Raw genomic sequence first — 17704 nt, 5'->3', positions numbered from 1 at the left:
ATTTTCTTACAGAGGTGTTATAGTTTTAATGCTTACATTAAGTATATAATTAAGTATATAATCTTTTGAATTAATTTGTATTAAATTTTATATAATTTTTATATAATTTTTGTATAATCCATATTTTACATATGGATATCCAGTTCTTCCAGCACTGTGTTAAAGAGACTATCTTTTCTATTGGCATCTTGTCTCTATTTTGTTCCACCGATACATGTATATTCTTAATCTAACACTACATTGTCTTGAATACTGTGGCTTTATAGTTGTGAAGTTGTGAATCAGATAGTATAAGTTCTCAAAAGTTGTTTTGCCTTTTCAAAATTGTTTTGGCCATTCTAGGGCCTTTACAATCCCATATAAATTCAGTATCAGTTTGTCAATTTCTATGAAAAGTCCTCTTGGGATATTGTTAGAGATGGAATTAAATCTATGAGTCAATTTGGAGGTAAGTGCCATCTTAATAGTACTGAGTGTTCCAATCTACAAACATGGTGTATCTCTCCATTTACTTATATTGTCTTTAATTACTCTCAGTAAGTTTTATAGTTCTCCGTGTATAGGTCTTGCACTTCCTTTGTTAGATGGGAGTCCTCAGTATTTTATTCACTGACTTTTGGTCTAGTTCCTAATTCTTTTCTTCTACTTAACTTGGATTTAGTCTTCTAGCTTCTTGAGATTGTAATTTGATTACTGATTTTAGATATTTCTTCCATGATAAGATAAGCATTTACAAACCTCTTAGTACTGCCTTAACTGCTTTCCATAAATTTGATGTGTTTTGATTTTATTTATAGTTAAAAACCTTTTCTAATTTCCCCTTTGATTTCGTCTTTGACCTGTGGGTTATTTAAAAAGTTATTTAACCTGTGGGTTATTTAATCTCCAAATATTTAAAGTATTCCTCACATCTGTGCTGTTGACTTCTAACTTAATTTTACTGTAACTGAAGAACATACTGAGTGTTATTTCTACCCTTTTAAATTTATTAGGCTCATTTAATGGCCTAACACATATATGGTCTATCCTGAAGAATGTTCCATATGCACTTGAAGAGAACAAGTAGGCTAGGATTGGTATATTCAATAAAAGTTAGTAAAGACGGTTGATAGTGTTCACTACTGAATTCCTACCACCTAGAATAATGCCCTGAACCCAAAAGGCACATAATAAATTAGTTGCTGATTGAAAGATTACTTTGTCTTCGCCACTGAAGTCTCTTTCAAAATCTTTAACTGCATCCTTCACCTTTTCTCAAGACAAATTATTTATAGATCAGTTACATGGTGTCATTTTAACCTTATTAGTTTCAGCTCACTATTTTGAAACATATTTATCACATGGATTTGAGAATCAAGAAGGCACATGCTTCATCAATTCAAAACATTTCATAAGTCATTATTAACCTAGTCCCTTAAAAATATTTCTATTAGAGGGGCGCCTGGGTGGCTCAGTCTGTTAAGCAACTGACCTCAGCTAAGGTCATGATCTCGCGGTTTGGGAGTTCGAGCCCGCTGTGCTGGCAACTCAGAGTCTAGAGCCTGCTTCGGATTCTGTGTCTCCCTCTCTCTCTCTCTGCCTCTCCCCTGCTTGCGCTCTCTCTTTCTCAAAAAATGAATTAACATTAAAAAAATTACAAAAATATTTTTATTAGAAGATTTGTCTGTCAACAATAACCTCTTTTCAAGAGTACCTTTAAAAGTACCTTTCAAAAGAATTCCAATTTTAAAAAATGAGGCCACAATAGAACTCAAGATTGTAAACTTATGGATGGTCTGTAGATATATTCAGACTTTGGTAAAAATTCTGATTTCACTCTGTGATATTAGACAAGTTTCTTGATTTTCCTACACTTTAGCTTATTCATTTGTAATGTACAGTTAGGCAATGATCAACATCCAGTTTTTTGACAATTTCATAAAACTTCTCTGCGAACATATGGTAAGCCAGGCACTTTTCATTATACAACTGGCTTTTCAATACAAGTTTTAAATACAGAGCATTCAGAGTAACTGGGTTTAGCTCAGTTGTATTTGTTCACATAGTTCTTTTGCATTTTTCCTAGTATCATAATACTTTTCTGGGTATTTCACTAAAAATCACTTTTAAAAATCATTCTTTGGCTACACTTAATTTAAGCATAATTCGGTCGGCGGCAAGATGGCGGCTTAGGAGGACGCTGGGCTCACCGCACGTCCTGCTGATCACTTAGATTCCATCTACATCTGCCTAAATAACCCAGAAAACCGCCAGAGGATTAGCAGAACGGAGTCGCCGGAGCCAAACGCAGACGAGAGGCCCACGGAAGAGGGGCCCCTCCTGAAGTGGATCACCTAAGGAGAAGCGATCTAAGCCTGCCCCTCCTGCCCCCGAGCACCTTGCCTACTCACCCCAGCTAATACGCCAGATCCCCAGCATCACAAGCCTGGCACGGTGCAAGTAGCCCAGACGAGCCACACCACCCCACAGTGAATCCCACCCCTAGGAGAGGGGAAGAGAAGGCACACACCAGTCTGACCGTGGCCCCAGCGGTGGGCTGGGGACAGACATCAGGTCGGACTGCGGCCCCGCCCACCAACTCCAGTTATACACTACAGCACAGGGGAAGTGCCCTGCAGGTCCGCACCACTCCAGGGACTATCCAAAATGACCAAGCGGAAGAACTCCCCTCAGAAGAATCTCCAGGAAATAACAACAGCTAATGAGCTGATCAAAAAGGATTTAAATAATATAACAGAAAGTGAATTTAGAATAATAGTCATAAAATTAATCGCTGGGCTTGAAAACAGTATACAGGACAGCAGAGAATCTCTTGCTACAGAGATCAAGGGACTAAGGAACAGTCACGAGGAGCTGAAAAACGTTTTAAACGAAATGCATAACAAAATGGAAACCACCACAGCTCGGCTTGAAGAGGCAGAGGAGAGAATAGGTGAACTAGAAGATAAAGTTATGGAAAAAGAGGAAGCTGAGAAAAAGAGAGATAAAAAAATCCAGGAGTATGAGGGGAAAATTAGAGAATTAAGTGATACACTAAAAAGAAATAATATACGCATAATTGGTATCCCAGAGGAGGAAGAGAGAGGGAAAGGTGCTGAAGGGGTACTTGAAGAAATAATAGCTGAGAACTTCCCTGAACTGGGGAAGGAAAAAGGCATTGAAATCCAAGAGGCACAGAGAACTCCCTTCAGACGTAACTTGAATCGATCTTCTGCACGACATATCATAGTGAAACTGGCAAAATACAAGGATAAAGAGAAAATTCTGAAAGCAGCAAGGGGTAAACGTGCCCTCACATATAAAGGGAGACCTATAAGACTCGTGACTGATCTCTCTTTTGAAACTTGGCAGGCCAGAAAGAATTGGCACGAGATTTTCAGGGTGCTAGACAGAAAAAATATGCAGCCGAGAATCCTTTATCCAGCAAGTCTGTCATTTAGAATAGAAGGAGAGATAAAGGTCTTCCCAAACAAACAAAAACTGAAGGAATTTGTCACCACTAAACCAGCCCTACAAGAGATCCTAAGGGGGACCCTGTGAGACAAAGTCCCAGAGACATCACTACAAGCATAAAACATACAGACATCACAATGACTCTAAACCCGTATCTTTCTATAATAACACTGAATGTAAATGGATTAAATGCGCCAACCAAAAGACATAGGGTATCAGAATGGATAAAAAAACAAGACCCATCTATTTGCTGTCTACAAGAGACTCATTTTAGACCTGAGGACACCTTTAGATTGAGAGTGAGGGGATGGAGAACTATTTATCATGCGACTGGAAGCCAAAAGAAAGCTGGAGTAGCCATACTTATATCAGACAAACTAGACTTTAAATTAAAGGCTGTAACAAGAGATGAAGAAGGACATTATATAATAGTTACAGGGTCTATCCATCAGGAAGAGCTAACAATTATAAATGTCTATGCACCGAATACCGGAGCCCCCAAATATATAAAACAATTACTCATAAACATAAGCAACCTTATTGATAAGAATGTGGTAATTGCAGGGGACTTTAATACACCACTTACAGAAATGGATAGATCATCTAGACACACGGTCAATAAAGAAACAAGGGCCCTGAATGAGACATTGGATCAGATGGACTTGACAGATATATTTAGAACTCTGCATCCCAAAGCAACAGAATATACTTTCTTCTCGAGTGCACATGGAACATTCTCCAAGATAGATCATATACTGGGTCACAAAACAGCCCTTCATAAGTTTACAAGAATTGAAATTATACCATGCTTACTTTCAGACCACAATGCTATGAAGCTTGAAATCAACCACAGAAAAAAGTCTGGAAAGCCTCCAAAAGCATGGAGGTTAAAGAACACCCTACTAACGAATGAGTGGGTCAACCAGGCAATTAGAGAAGAAATTAAAAAATATATGGAAACAAATGAAAATGAAAATACAACAATCCAAACGCTTTGGGACGCAGCAAAGGCAGTCCTGAGAGGAAAATACATTGCCATCCAGGCCTATCTCAAGAAACAAGAAAAATCCCAAATACAAAATCTAACAGCACACCTAAAGGAACTAGAAGCAGAACAGCAAAGGCAGCCTAAGCCCAGCAGAAGAGAAATAATAAAGATCAGGGCAGAAATAAACAATATAGAAACTAAAAAAACTGTAGAGCAGATCAACGAAACCAAGAGTTGGTTTTTTGAAAAAATAAACAAAATTGACAAACCTCTAGCCAGGCTTCTCAAAAAGAAAAGGGAGATGACCCAAATAGATAAAATCATGAATGAAAATGGAATTATTACAACCAATCCCTCAGAGATACAAACAATTATCAGGGAATACTATGAAAAATTATATGCCAACAAACTGGACAACCTGGAAGAAATGGACAAATTCCTGAACAACCACACTCTTCCAAAACTCAATCAGGAGGAAATAGAAAGCTTGAACAGACCCATAACCAGCGAAGAAATTGAATCGGTTATCAAAAATCTCCCAACAAATAAGAGTCCAGGACCAGATGGCTTCCCAGGGGAGTTCTACCAGACGTTTAAAGCAGAGATAATACCTATCCTTCTCAAGCTATTCCAAGAAATAGAAAGGGAAGGAAAACTTCCAGACTCATTCTATGAAGCCAGTATTACTTTGATTCCTAAAACAGACAGAGACCCAGTAAAAAAAGAGAACTACAGGCCAATATCCCTGATGAATATGGATGCAAAAATTCTCAATAAGGTACTAGCAAATCGAATTCAACGGCATATAAAAAGAATTATTCACCATGATCAAGTGGGATTCATTCCTGGGATGCAGGGCTGGTTCAACATTCGCAAATCAATCAACGTGATACATCACATTAACAAAAAAAAAGAGAAGAACCATATGATCCTGTCAATCGATGCAGAAAAGGCCTTCGACAAAATCCAGCACCCTTTCTTAATAAAAACCCTTGAGAAAGTCGGGATAGAAGGAACATACTTAAAGATCATAAAAGCCATTTATGAAAAGCCCACAGCTAACATCATCCTCAACGGGGAAAAACTGAGAGCTTTTTCCCTGAGATCAGGAACACGACAAGGATGCCCACTCTCACCGCTGCTGTTTAACATAGTGCTGGAAGTTCTAGCATCAGCAATCAGACAACAAAAGGAAATCAAAGGCATCAAAATTGGCAAAGATGAAGTCAAGCTTTCGCTTTTTGCAGATGACATGATATTATACATGGAAAATCCGATAGACTCCACCAAAAGTCTGCTAGAACTGATACAGGAATTCAGCAAAGTTGCAGGATACAAAATCAATGTACAGAAATCAGTTGCATTCTTATACACTAACAATGAAGCAACAGAAAGACAAATAAAGAAACTGATCCCATTCACAATTGCACCAAGAAGCATAAAATACCTAGGAATAAATCTAACCAAAGATGTAAAGGATCTGTATGCTGAAAATTATAGAAAGCTTACGAAGGAAATTGAAGAAGATTTAAAGAAATGGAAAGACATTCCCTGCTCATGGATTGGAAAAATAAATATTGTCAAAATGTCAATACTACCCAAAGCTATCTACACATTCAATGCAATCCCAATCAAAATTGCACCAGCATTCTTCTCGAAACTAGAACAAGCAATCCTAAAATTCATATGGAACCACAAAAGGCCCCGAATAGCCAAAGGAATTTTGAAGAAGAAGACCAAAGCAGGAGGCATCACAATCCCAGACTTTAGCCTCTACTACAAAGCTGTCATCATCAAGACAGCATGGTATTGGCACCAAAACAGACACATAGACCAATGGAATAGAATAGAAACCCCAGAACTAGACCCACAAACGTATGGCCAACTCATCTTTGACAAAGCAGGAAAGAACATCCAATGGAAAAAAGACAGCCTCTTTAACAAATGGTGCTGGGAGAACTGGACAGCAACATGCAGAAGGTTGAAACTAGACCACTTTCTCACACCATTCACAAAAATAAACTCAAAATGGATAAAGGACCTAAATGTGAGACAGGAAACCATCAAAACCTTAGAGGAGAAAGCAGGAAAAGACCTCTCTGACCTCAGCCGTAGCAATCTCTTACTCGACACATCCCCAAAGGCAAGGGAATTAAAAGCAAAAGTGAATTACTGGGACCTTATGAAGATAAAAAGCTTCTGCACAGCAAAGGAAACAACCGACAAAACTAAAAGGCAACCAACGGAATGGGAAAAGATATTCGCAAATGACATATCGGACAAAGGGCTAGTATCCAAAATCTATAAAGAGCTCACCAAACTCCACACCCGAAAAACAAATAACCCAGTGAAGAAATGGGCAGAAAACATGAATAGACACTTCTCTAAAGAAGACATCCGGATGGCCAACAGGCACATGAAAAGATGTTCAGCGTCGCTCCTTATCAGGGAAATACAAATCAAAACCACACTCAGGTATCACCTCACGCCAGTCAGAGTGGCCAAAATGAACAAATCCGGAGACTATAGATGCTGGAGAGGATGTGGAGAAACGGGAACCCTTTTGCACTGTTGGTGGGAATGCAAATTGGTGCAGCCGCTCTGGAAAGCAGTGTGGAGGTTCCTCAGAAAATTAAAAATAGACCTACCCTATGACCCAGCAATAGCACTGCTAGGAATTTATCCAAGGGATACAGGAGCGCTGATGCATAGGGCCACGTGTACCCCAATGTTCATAGCAGCACTCTCAACAATAGCCAAATTATGGAAAGAGCCTAAATGTCCATCAACTGATGAATGGATAAAGAAATTGTGGTTTATATACACAATGGAATATTACGTGGCAATGAGAAAAAATGAAATATGGCCTTTCGTAGCAACGTGGATGGAACTGGAGAGTGTGATGCTGAGTGAAATAAGCCATACAGAGAAAGACAGATACCATATGGTTTCACTCTTATGTGGATCCTGAGAAACTTCACAGGAACCCATGGGGGAGGGGAAGGAAAAAAAAAAAAAAAGAGGTTAGAATGGGAGAGAGCCAAAGCATAAGAGACTTAAAAACTGAGAACAAACTGAGGGTTGATGGGGGGTGGGAGGGAGGAGAGGGTGGGTGATGGGTATTGAGGAGGGCACCTTTTGGGATGAGCACTGGGTGTTGTATGGAAACCAATTTGTCAATAAATTTCATAAAAAAAAAAAAAAAAAAATTTAAGCATAATTCAAATGGGACATTGTTTTTCTATTTTAGGTCAAACCATATGAAACTCCTGATACTTAACAATTTTCTGATATACAAAGACAGCAATACCATATGGTTCAAACTAATACATATGTATGTATTTTATTTCATCAGAGATGATTTGTTAAGCCTAAGGAACTGATAAAAACTGGGGCACAAATTTTGATTCACTGCATGAATGGAATACATTCAAAGTCTTCTTTATTTTTCCAGACAAGTTACTACTACCTGGAAACATATATTTCATGTATTATTTAAAAGATACTTTTGAGTACCTAATAAGTATCAGGCACTCTTCCAGGCACTGAAAATAAAGCAATGAATAAAAGTAAAAAATTCCATCTTATCTCCTCTCACTTCAAGTGAGAGAAAAAGACACACACTTACTATATTAGATAGTGATAAGTACTAAGGAGAAAAAATAAAGCTGGGGAAATGGATATAACGTCAGGTGAAGAGTGTACGTGCAATTTTAGATGGGATGGCAAATTAGGTCCTGAATGAGAAAATGACTGGACTAAAGGACCCTCAAAACTGAGAGACCTAGCCATATAGGTATCTGGGGTAAAATCTAAACTTGTTACCTCCACTGTCATAAGCTCCCTGAGGAGAGGGACTTTGTTCTAAATTATTTTACTGCCAGTCCAGCATGTATAATGGTGCCTATTGTATTGTGGACACTCAACAGAATATCTGCTGAAAACCTAGTTAATGCAAAACTTGTATTTATATTTATATAAACAAATACATATAAGTGCTTAAACACACACACTCCAAATTGTTTTTACCACAACTGATAACCAATAGCCTTTCCACATCTGTTTTCATGTACTATCTCTTGTGGATTATTCATAGTTGGTTGCCACTGAATGTAGTTATAATTAAGTAAGACTTATAATAACTTCTCAGTATCTATTTTCTGTTACAGTTTAAATTCTAGGAGACCAGGAGCCAAGTCTGTCTTGCTCATCACCAATCTCCAGATTACACCCTGCCTGATACATAATATTCTGTCAATCTTCAAAAAAGGAATGAGTGAATGAATGAATGAATGAATGAATGAATGAATAACAAAGGTCATAAAGGATTAAAATCAGAGAATAACTTAAGGAAACAGTATAAAGTTTAGCTTGGAGGACAGGGGACATGCCTGGCAACAGCAGAGAACAGCTGGGCATAATGCAATAAGTTATGGTGAAACAGAACATTGACTTAAGAGGCTGATCTGTTAGTTGATATCTTATTTGGAATAGTGAGAGGGGATACTGGGATATGAATGGCATATGATGTTTTCCTAAGTAAGAGCTATTAAAATTTTCCACTAGCCAAAACTTGGCTCCTCTTTTATTACAAAAGGAGTTCTGTCAATGAGATAATTTCTCCTACAGAAAGGGTTATGGGTAGAATAGAACTTAATAATCAACTATTCAATTTGACTCTTTGTACTTCTAAGATAAAAAAAAATACTGCAGAGTATCAGATTAATCAGCACTTACTGATATAGCTTAATCAGTAATCAACAATCTGGCCTTGAAGACTGCCATGTGATCTATGTTTTATTATTCAGAAGTTATCAATATTGATCTCTAAATTTCAAAAGATGATTAACTTTAAAGAAATCAGATCAAGTCACATGATAAGGTATTTCCTTAAAGTTGCAATAAAAATCATGAAAAACCCACTTAAGAATAAATTCTAAATCAATAAATTACCTTAGAAAAAGTTACAAAGAAAAAATAAATAATGGGTTGCGCAGAATATACTCAAGTTTATTTAGGATATATTAATATTCAACTCATACTAATAAGCCTTTAAACATATGCAATGTTGAGAAATGGGTAAATATAGTCCTACAATTTAATGAATAAGTGAAATTGATTTTACTGCCACCTGGCAAATCTATTTCTGATTTTGTTTTAGCATCTGAAAAAATCACCACATATACATATCTATTCTCTGTGAGGAGTTGAGAAGGGTCAAATCTACACTTCTTTATGTGCTAGTACAGTGCAGCAAACTGTATTAACAATGTCTCTTCCTCCAGGTAGTCTTTCTGATTCCTACGACTATGTTGTCATACACTCTGGACATATCCTCCACTTCACCTTCACACTGTTGACTAAACAGATTTATAATGATTTTTCAAAGTGCCTTCATCACTTGACTATAAATTTCATGAAGAAAAGGGCCATGCAACTATTTCCTCAAGTGTTAAGGGCCCAGTTTGACTCCCTTTATTTCCCACACTGGTATCATGCAATAAATGGTATTTTCATGTTGACATTAATGATTATAGCTCTCTAGGGTCTTCCAACTACCATTTACTAAATCTCTTCCCAACTCTTCTTCTTCTTTTACCTTAAATTCAGGTATTTCTAAAGATCCTAGCCTACGCTCTCTTCTCTAGTCATGCTGTTTATGTGGTTTTGTTCAATCACTCCTAAGGCTACAACTATTACCCATAGCTAGCCATGGTAGGCTTTTACACTGGAGGCTTTTCAGTATTCATACCCTTGTCTAGTTACCTCCCTTTTGAATTTAGGCCATTCTTGGGAGAAGCTTTAAATAAAAGAATACAGCAGAAGTGACACTGAGCCAGTTCTGACCTAAACATTAAGAGTCCTGGCAGCTTTGATTTTTGTATGTTTTGTTGGAGTCTTGGGCCACCACATAAAAATTCTTGCTAACCTGCTAGAGAGATCACATAAAGAAACCGTGGAGCAAGGAAAAGGCTCTGAGACTACATGGAGAAAGATAGCTGTCCCTGCATCCCAGGCTAAGCCCAACTTCTGAACAACCCACAAGCTCAGTGCGGCCACATCAATGGCCACCAGTGAAATCAATAGAAGAACCACCTGGATGAACCTAGTTCAAATTGCAGAACTATGAGTAATTAAAGCATTTGCTCTTTGAAGCCACTTAGTTTTAGGCTGGTATGTTATAAAATAGATAAAACAGCTAGTAAATTCAAAATCTAATCTCTAGCCCTGACCATCTAGAGATAACAGACCTAATTTCAAACTCTAAATTTAAATTTCCATATAGATATCAACTGCATTTCAAATTCAACATTTGCTAAAATGGATTTCAGTATCTCACCTATTTCCTATCTAATACTGTGTAGGCTGATTTTAAGTCTGTATTCCTCAGGATTCTTTGGCTCTGGAGTCTCTCTAGAGATTTCTTCTATAACAACCCAGATGGATATGTTCCAATTCCATTTCTTAGTCCCATCATATCATGGGTCACAAAAACTAACTGTAACCTCAAAAGCAATTTAACCAAATTATTGTCCAATAAAAAAAAAAAAAAAACACCTACATATAAGCAAAGTACAAAGAGACACTCTTTATATGACTTTGGGCAAGTAACTAACATTTTGAACTACAATTACCTCATGAAATATAAGAGTTTGGATATAAATGATCTGATTTTACAACAGAAATTAAGATTTCATTTTTATAATGACATTTTGAATGTAGTAAATTACTAGAGGCAACACAGTGCAGTGGTTAAGAGCACAGAGCCTGGGTTCAAATCCTTGGAGAAGTTATAGAGCTATTACTGTCAGAACCAGGATTTGAACCAAGATTCTGCCAATTAATAGCTCTGTAACTTTTCCAAGCCTCAATTTCCTAATCTGTTAAATGGATATAAAAATAAGTTTATAGGGCTATTATAAGAATTAAATGAGCCAATATTTCTAAAATACGTAGAATACTGTAGAACATATAATTTTTAAATACTTCTGGTTTCTTCAGAAAACTGTAATCACACATTTGTTTTTTTAATGTACCATATAATAGACTAATCACTTTATTTTCATAAATGTCATTCCTGAAATATCTCTAAGATACCAACATTCAATATAATTGGTTTCTACTTCACCAAAATTCCTGCCTTTAGATCACTGATATTTTTTTAATAAGGTAGTATATACTTTGTGATACAGTAGATTATTAGATATAAGAAGAAATCTTAAATGATGTGGGTTTGTCTTAATCAGGAGTAATAAATATTATTTTCTCATAAAGAATGTTATATCCATTTCATAAAACAACTTAAAAAAGATTTACTACTTACCACTGATTGTCTTAGGCTTTTTAGCTATATACTCTCTCCATTTTCTTGAACTGAGTTGGCTGGGAGGTGGAATAAGTATGTCACTAATAGTACATGGCAATACAAAAAGAGCACCAACCTGGATAAAACATAACATATTATTAGTGCCTGCACAATGACATTAATTCTTAAATAGTGTCATCTGATAAATTTCCACTCTAATTTCACCGATATAGCATGTACTCTGTAATGCTCTCTCACAACAACTCCACTAAAAAAACTAGAAGAACAAAAACAATGCCCAAACTGTATTTAAAAAAAAGCCAAAAACCAGACAAAGGTAGTCAAACATAGGCTCCCTTTTCCACTCAGTTATATATCTCTGAAACCTTGTTATTCACAATATTTGCTTCAAGTTCAGGTTGTCGTGTCATTTCTTTGTGTATCTGCAAACCAGTGAGAGGCTGGGAATTGAATTCTATCATCAAAAGATTTTTGTCATACTTGGCCATAATTTTACAACCTTTTGACTGGATGGATTATTGTTCTGGTTTCAAAATTACAATATATCTGTAGGTAATTTCAAAACTTTCGTTCCGAGAAATCAGAAATTTAATGCTAATAAGGTATAAAATGCAAAGAAACCCCAAATCATATGCCAGAAAACATACAGCAGCTTCTGTCTGATTTATGAGAAAACTCAGCTTATTCATCTTTGTATTCCCAGGGCTGAGCATACAGATGTTTATTAAATATTTGTTCCCCCCAAACCAACTTGTTATATTTAGGTAAATTCTCAATTTGATTAAGTGCTGAATAAAACAAACTGCAACTCTGAAAGCTACATTTTGCCCATTATTCTAGAAATATAAGCTACAACAATCAGTATATCCCAATAAATATGTTTTGTTTTGTTTTGTTTTTAACTCTGGGGAAATCTAAGCAAGACATTTGCCATAGATCTCAAATCTAATGAAAAGTCACTTTTAACTGTCCTTTGTAGATGGATGAATCAGATGACATGTGATACTAAGTGAATACTTTTATGTATTAGTTTCTTTACTATTTATTATCTTTAGTTATGTATTCTTAGGTATACAAATAAGTATATTAGGAGCAATTAAAAAAGAAAAAATTAAATGTTTATTTTTGCTATTACAGACAAATCTTTTTTTATTCTAAGTCAAATATATTTCACATAATTAAGTATTAGACACTAAAAATGAAAATATTACCAATAGAAAATAATCATTAAGTATAAAAGATGTATATCTAACTTTTGAAACACTAAATCCTAGTTCTTCATACTTACATAAATAAATAAGATTAGATAGCCCAAAACTGGCCCAAAAGATAGACAAAGCTGTAACCTGAGTATGCTAGAGCAGAGCCCAGTCAACACCTTCATTATTTAATATTATAGTTATAGCTTAATAAATTAGAGATGTTAAATGTGTTTCAATGTACAACTTAAATACCGTATTATTTATTTTATATTATTATATGTCCCACCCAGCCAAAGTAGCCCTATGTTTGAAACAGCTTATTCTTGAATACACATTCATTACAAATATGAAAATAAATATTCCTAAATCCCATAAACTATAATTTGCTACAAAATACATGTATGTCAATTGCTTATACTGTGTCCATAACAAACCTGGATTCTGATAACCTGTTCTCACTCATGCACTAATCATTAGATATGCTCTGAGACCAGAGGATGGTGCTTCTAGGTTATCATTCTATCTCCAGAATTTAAAAACCAAATAACATTTCAAACCTGTGTTTCAAAACCATGATTCAGTCTTTTCAGTAGGCATCCCCTGAACAAACAGGCACTATGGCAATCCTGTTTTTAACCTTGCAAATTCTCCTCTTAAAAAAAACATTTCCTGCCTATGTGATTAGTAGATATCATGGTTCCCTAACAATCCTCGTATCTTTTACTAATCTAATAACATTAGCCTTACTATAAAAGGTTTTTATTTTTATTCTGGAGCTAATCTAACATTTTTTTTTTTAAAGTCAGAAGTTGACTTAAGATCATATAAATCACTATGCGGTGCCTGAGTGGCTTGGTTAAGTGTCTGACTCTCGGTTTCAGCTCAGGCCATGATCTCAAGGCTTCATGGGTTTGAGTCCCACATCAGGCTCTGCGCTGGCAGTGTGGAACCTGCTTAGGATCCAATCTCTCTCCCTCTCTCTCTCTGCCCCTCCCACCTTGTGCTGTCTTGGTCTCTCTCAAAATAAATAAATAAACTTAAAAAATTTTAAAGATCATATAAATCACTAGAATTTAAGTATGATGAATGCTTCCTAAGGAGGGGCTTTGTCCATTTTATTCTCTCCAGTACCTGAAACAAGCAGCCGGCACACAGCAGGCAGTCTCTCCCCAGCCCCCACATGCAAATTGTTGAATAAACAAATGAAAACAAAGTTATGAAGCAAAAGAATTATTTCAAAGAATGAGCATGCAAATGAAAACTAATTTTTTCAAAAATGTAAAAGACCCAATATAAAAGGAAAATACAGTGCTTCACATTTAGAGGTATGTTAGCTAAATTATGTTTCAAAAAAATATCCCTTTTGCTGCATTAAAGTAGGAACATATATACAAAGTTCCATCATTTATTTGTCCCTTACTGATAAAGAATATTTCACAGTCGTTGTCCAAGAAGCAATAAAAATGACAATCTAATATACCAAATTTAGAAAACTGAAAACACGTATTAGTTGTCTATCTTCAATAACTATTAGTTGTCTATCTTCAATAACTTGATGGATTAAGGATTATTTTATACCTGTGTTAAATTACAGGTCTGTGTCTGATCTTGACTTGAAAAATTATCTATAAAACTAATTCCTAAAAGTTTCATCTTATCTTCAAAACATCTAGAGGATATTTGGTGCTTTATATCCTTTTCAGGAAAATATTTCATATACGCCTGTCTATCTTTTGGGCCAGATAAACTTCAAAGACCATAAAAATTGGGGCACCTAGGTGACTCAGTCGGTTAAGTATCCGACTTCAGCTCAGGTCGTGATCTCGGGGTCTGTGGATTCGAGCTGTGCTGACAGCTCAGAGCCTGGAGCCTGCTTCCGATTCTGTGTCTCCCTCTCTCTGCCCCTCCCCCACTCACATCTCTGTCTCTCAAAAAGTAAATAAACATTAAAAAAATTTTTTTAAAAAGACATAAAAATTAGCAACCATCATTTATGTCATACTTCACAGCTTATAAAATATCTTCCAATTTGGTTTTCATTACAACTTTTGAAATAGGTAAAACAGGGATTATTATTTACAGTTTACAATTTTAAAAGCTATAAGCCAGCGAGTGGCAGAGCTAGGACTTAAACCCAAGCTTTCTAAAGTACATACTCTTTCACTTGAGACTTTCTACCCTACCATGGTCCTCCCCTCCCTTATTCAGTAACAGGTGAGATTATTAATGATAAATGATATTCTCATTTCCTAGAATGAAGAGCCCCCCCACCCCCAAATTAGATGAACTAGATAAGGTTACACAGAGAACTATTTAGTTACTTGGGTTAAAACAAAAACAAAATGGGGTGCCTGGGTGGCTCAGTTGGTTCAGCATCTGACTCTCACTTTTGGCTCACGTCATGATCCCAGGGCTGTGGGACGGAGCCCTATGCTGGGCTCCACAATGAGCTCAGAGCCTGCTTAAGGTGGTCTCTCTTTCCCTCTGCCCTGCCCCACCCCACCCCACCCACCTCTGCTCACACTCTCTCTGTTAAAAAAAAGAAAAGAAAAGAAAAGAAAGGAAGATTTTTTTTTATTCTTCATGCTTTCTTCTTTTTTCTTTCTTTCTTTTCTACTATGCCACTTCACAAGACTTCTGTGTGCATATTTTTGTAAAGATGTTTAAAGTAGGTCCTCCACCCTATTACTCTAATTGCAGTCGGCTTATTTTCTTCATAATTCTTATTATTTGTTTTCTGTTTTTCCCACCAAAATGTAAATTCCATGAGGAGAGTCTTCATCTGTGCAATCCATCACTAGATCCCTAATATCTACCACAGCGTCTAGCACATAATAGGATACATGTTGGATAAATAAGAAAAGATAAGTTTTAAAATTTCAAATTTTAGCATATTAGGTATTCTTTAGAGGATGAAAACACAGGCTAATATCACACTTCAGGCTGTTCCTTCAAAGGCTACTTCATCTAACAAATACTTTGGGGCACTACTCAAAATTTTAATTTCCTGGAAAAAGAGGCTGCAAGTCAAAATTTGAAATTACTGTACAGTCAAGCATCTTAAGGCCAAAATCATATTTCTGTTACCATATCAATTTTCTAAGGGAACTATAACCAATATTTGATTATAGTGCTATAGGGAAATTATAATTATAATTTTTCTCCATGCAACTCTGTTTGAAATACTTCATTGTTAGAACAGTTAATGTTATATAAATATTGCCAATGAATATTCTGTGAATCAAAAATTGTTTTCAAAGAAACACAGTAGTGAAACAAATAACCAGAAAGAAAAGCAAACTTCTGTTTTTTCCCATTAAACACTGTAGTTGACTTTAAATAGATGAGTTTAATATACACATGTATCTAAATAACTATAAATTATTAATAACTACATTATATAAATAACTACAAAATAGCCACAAATCTTATAACCATCACTAGAATTAAGAAAGAAAAACTGAAAATTTACAAATGATAATTCAGTGAGGCTTTAGAAACTTTTCTCACTTCCACCCACCTGTCCTACCATGAAAAAGATAATGCAAGCATATGAGTATCTCCTCACCTAACTGAAATCACATGTTGAAGGATTAGTTTGTTGAAGTACATTATCAATAATATAATATGGTCTCAAATTTTAAAAGTAACAAAATCACCAGTCATGAAGCTTATCTTTGAAAATCTAAAAACACAACATCATTTCCTGTCTGCAGAGGACTTTGGTATTATTATGGGAAGTCAAAATATTTTAATATCTGTTAGGACCAAAATCATGTTATGTTCAAGAAGCAAAATCATTATGCAAAAACAGATTAACAAACTACATTCTCTTTTATTCTTTCTTTTTTTTTTTTTAAATATATTTTAGAGAGAGAGAGAAAGCAAGGAAGCAAGCAGGGGATAGGCACAGAGGGAGAGAAAGAGAGAGAGAGAGAGAGAGAGAGAGAGAGAGAGACACCCAAGCAGGCTCCATGATCAGCATAGGGCCCGACACGGGGCTCGATCCCATGACACTGGTATCATGACCCGAGCCAAAACCAAGAGTCATACACTCAACCGACTGAGCCACTCAGGGGCCCTATATTTCCTTTTCCAGCACATCCTTAAAACAAAACACCACCATACCTTGCCACGCAGAGAAGAAATCTGCTCCCATAGCAACATGGAATTTTGTTTGGTATTGTTTTGTGTCAACCCTCTGCATTAAAGTTAAAGAAATGATACAATGGTAACTGAGAAATAATTCAACTCCCTAAAACAAGTTTGATTCTCTAATTCACAAGGTGCTTAAATTATTGAAAATTTTAACTGTAAGAATTCACAATTACTCCTTTCCTTAAGGAAAATTATTTTTATAATACTGAAAATATACCAAGAAATAATGCTTCTATGAAAAGCATTCCCATACACTATGAGAAAAAGAGATTTGTAAAAATTATGTTTCTGCACAAAAATTTAAGAACACCATGCTAATGTTCCATTTCCAGGCAACAATTTCTTTTTATACAAAATGTTCTGTTCTTAGGTATATTTCTAAAAACTCTTTTCTTAAAAGAGAGTCTAAGATATGTTGAATATTTGCAGGTATGTGAGATGGCATTTATATTTACCTTAGTATGCATACAAAGATACAGTGGACTGGTGCTTATATACCCCTCCTGCCGAAGGCGAGAGAAACATCTGAACATTTCAGGAGTATGTAAGTTACTCTGTTTTTCTCACAGATTCCTA

The 17704-nt window shown here is 35.9% G+C and overlaps 1 protein-coding gene across 4 annotated transcripts in view; it reads right to left on the bottom strand.

Moving 5' to 3' along the window:
* Positions 1-17704, bottom strand: part of MTBP (MDM2 binding protein) — an 87652-nt gene that overhangs the window by 52200 nt on the left and 17748 nt on the right. For all 4 annotated transcript variants that reach the window (XM_047842221.1, XM_047842224.1, XM_047842223.1 and 1 more), the window contains exons 10-11: positions 17099-17171; positions 11766-11883 (exon numbers count right to left, since the gene is read on the bottom strand). In XM_047842221.1, the coding sequence (XP_047698177.1) occupies positions 11766-11883; positions 17099-17171 (191 nt within the window). The remainder of the gene's footprint in view (positions 1-11765; positions 11884-17098; positions 17172-17704) is intronic.

The sequence above is a fragment of the Prionailurus viverrinus genome, chromosome F2 (genome assembly GCF_022837055.1).
Source record: "Prionailurus viverrinus isolate Anna chromosome F2, UM_Priviv_1.0, whole genome shotgun sequence".
Lineage (NCBI taxonomy): Eukaryota > Metazoa > Chordata > Mammalia > Carnivora > Felidae > Prionailurus > Prionailurus viverrinus.
This window is presented reverse-complemented; position numbering and strand designations above follow the sequence as displayed.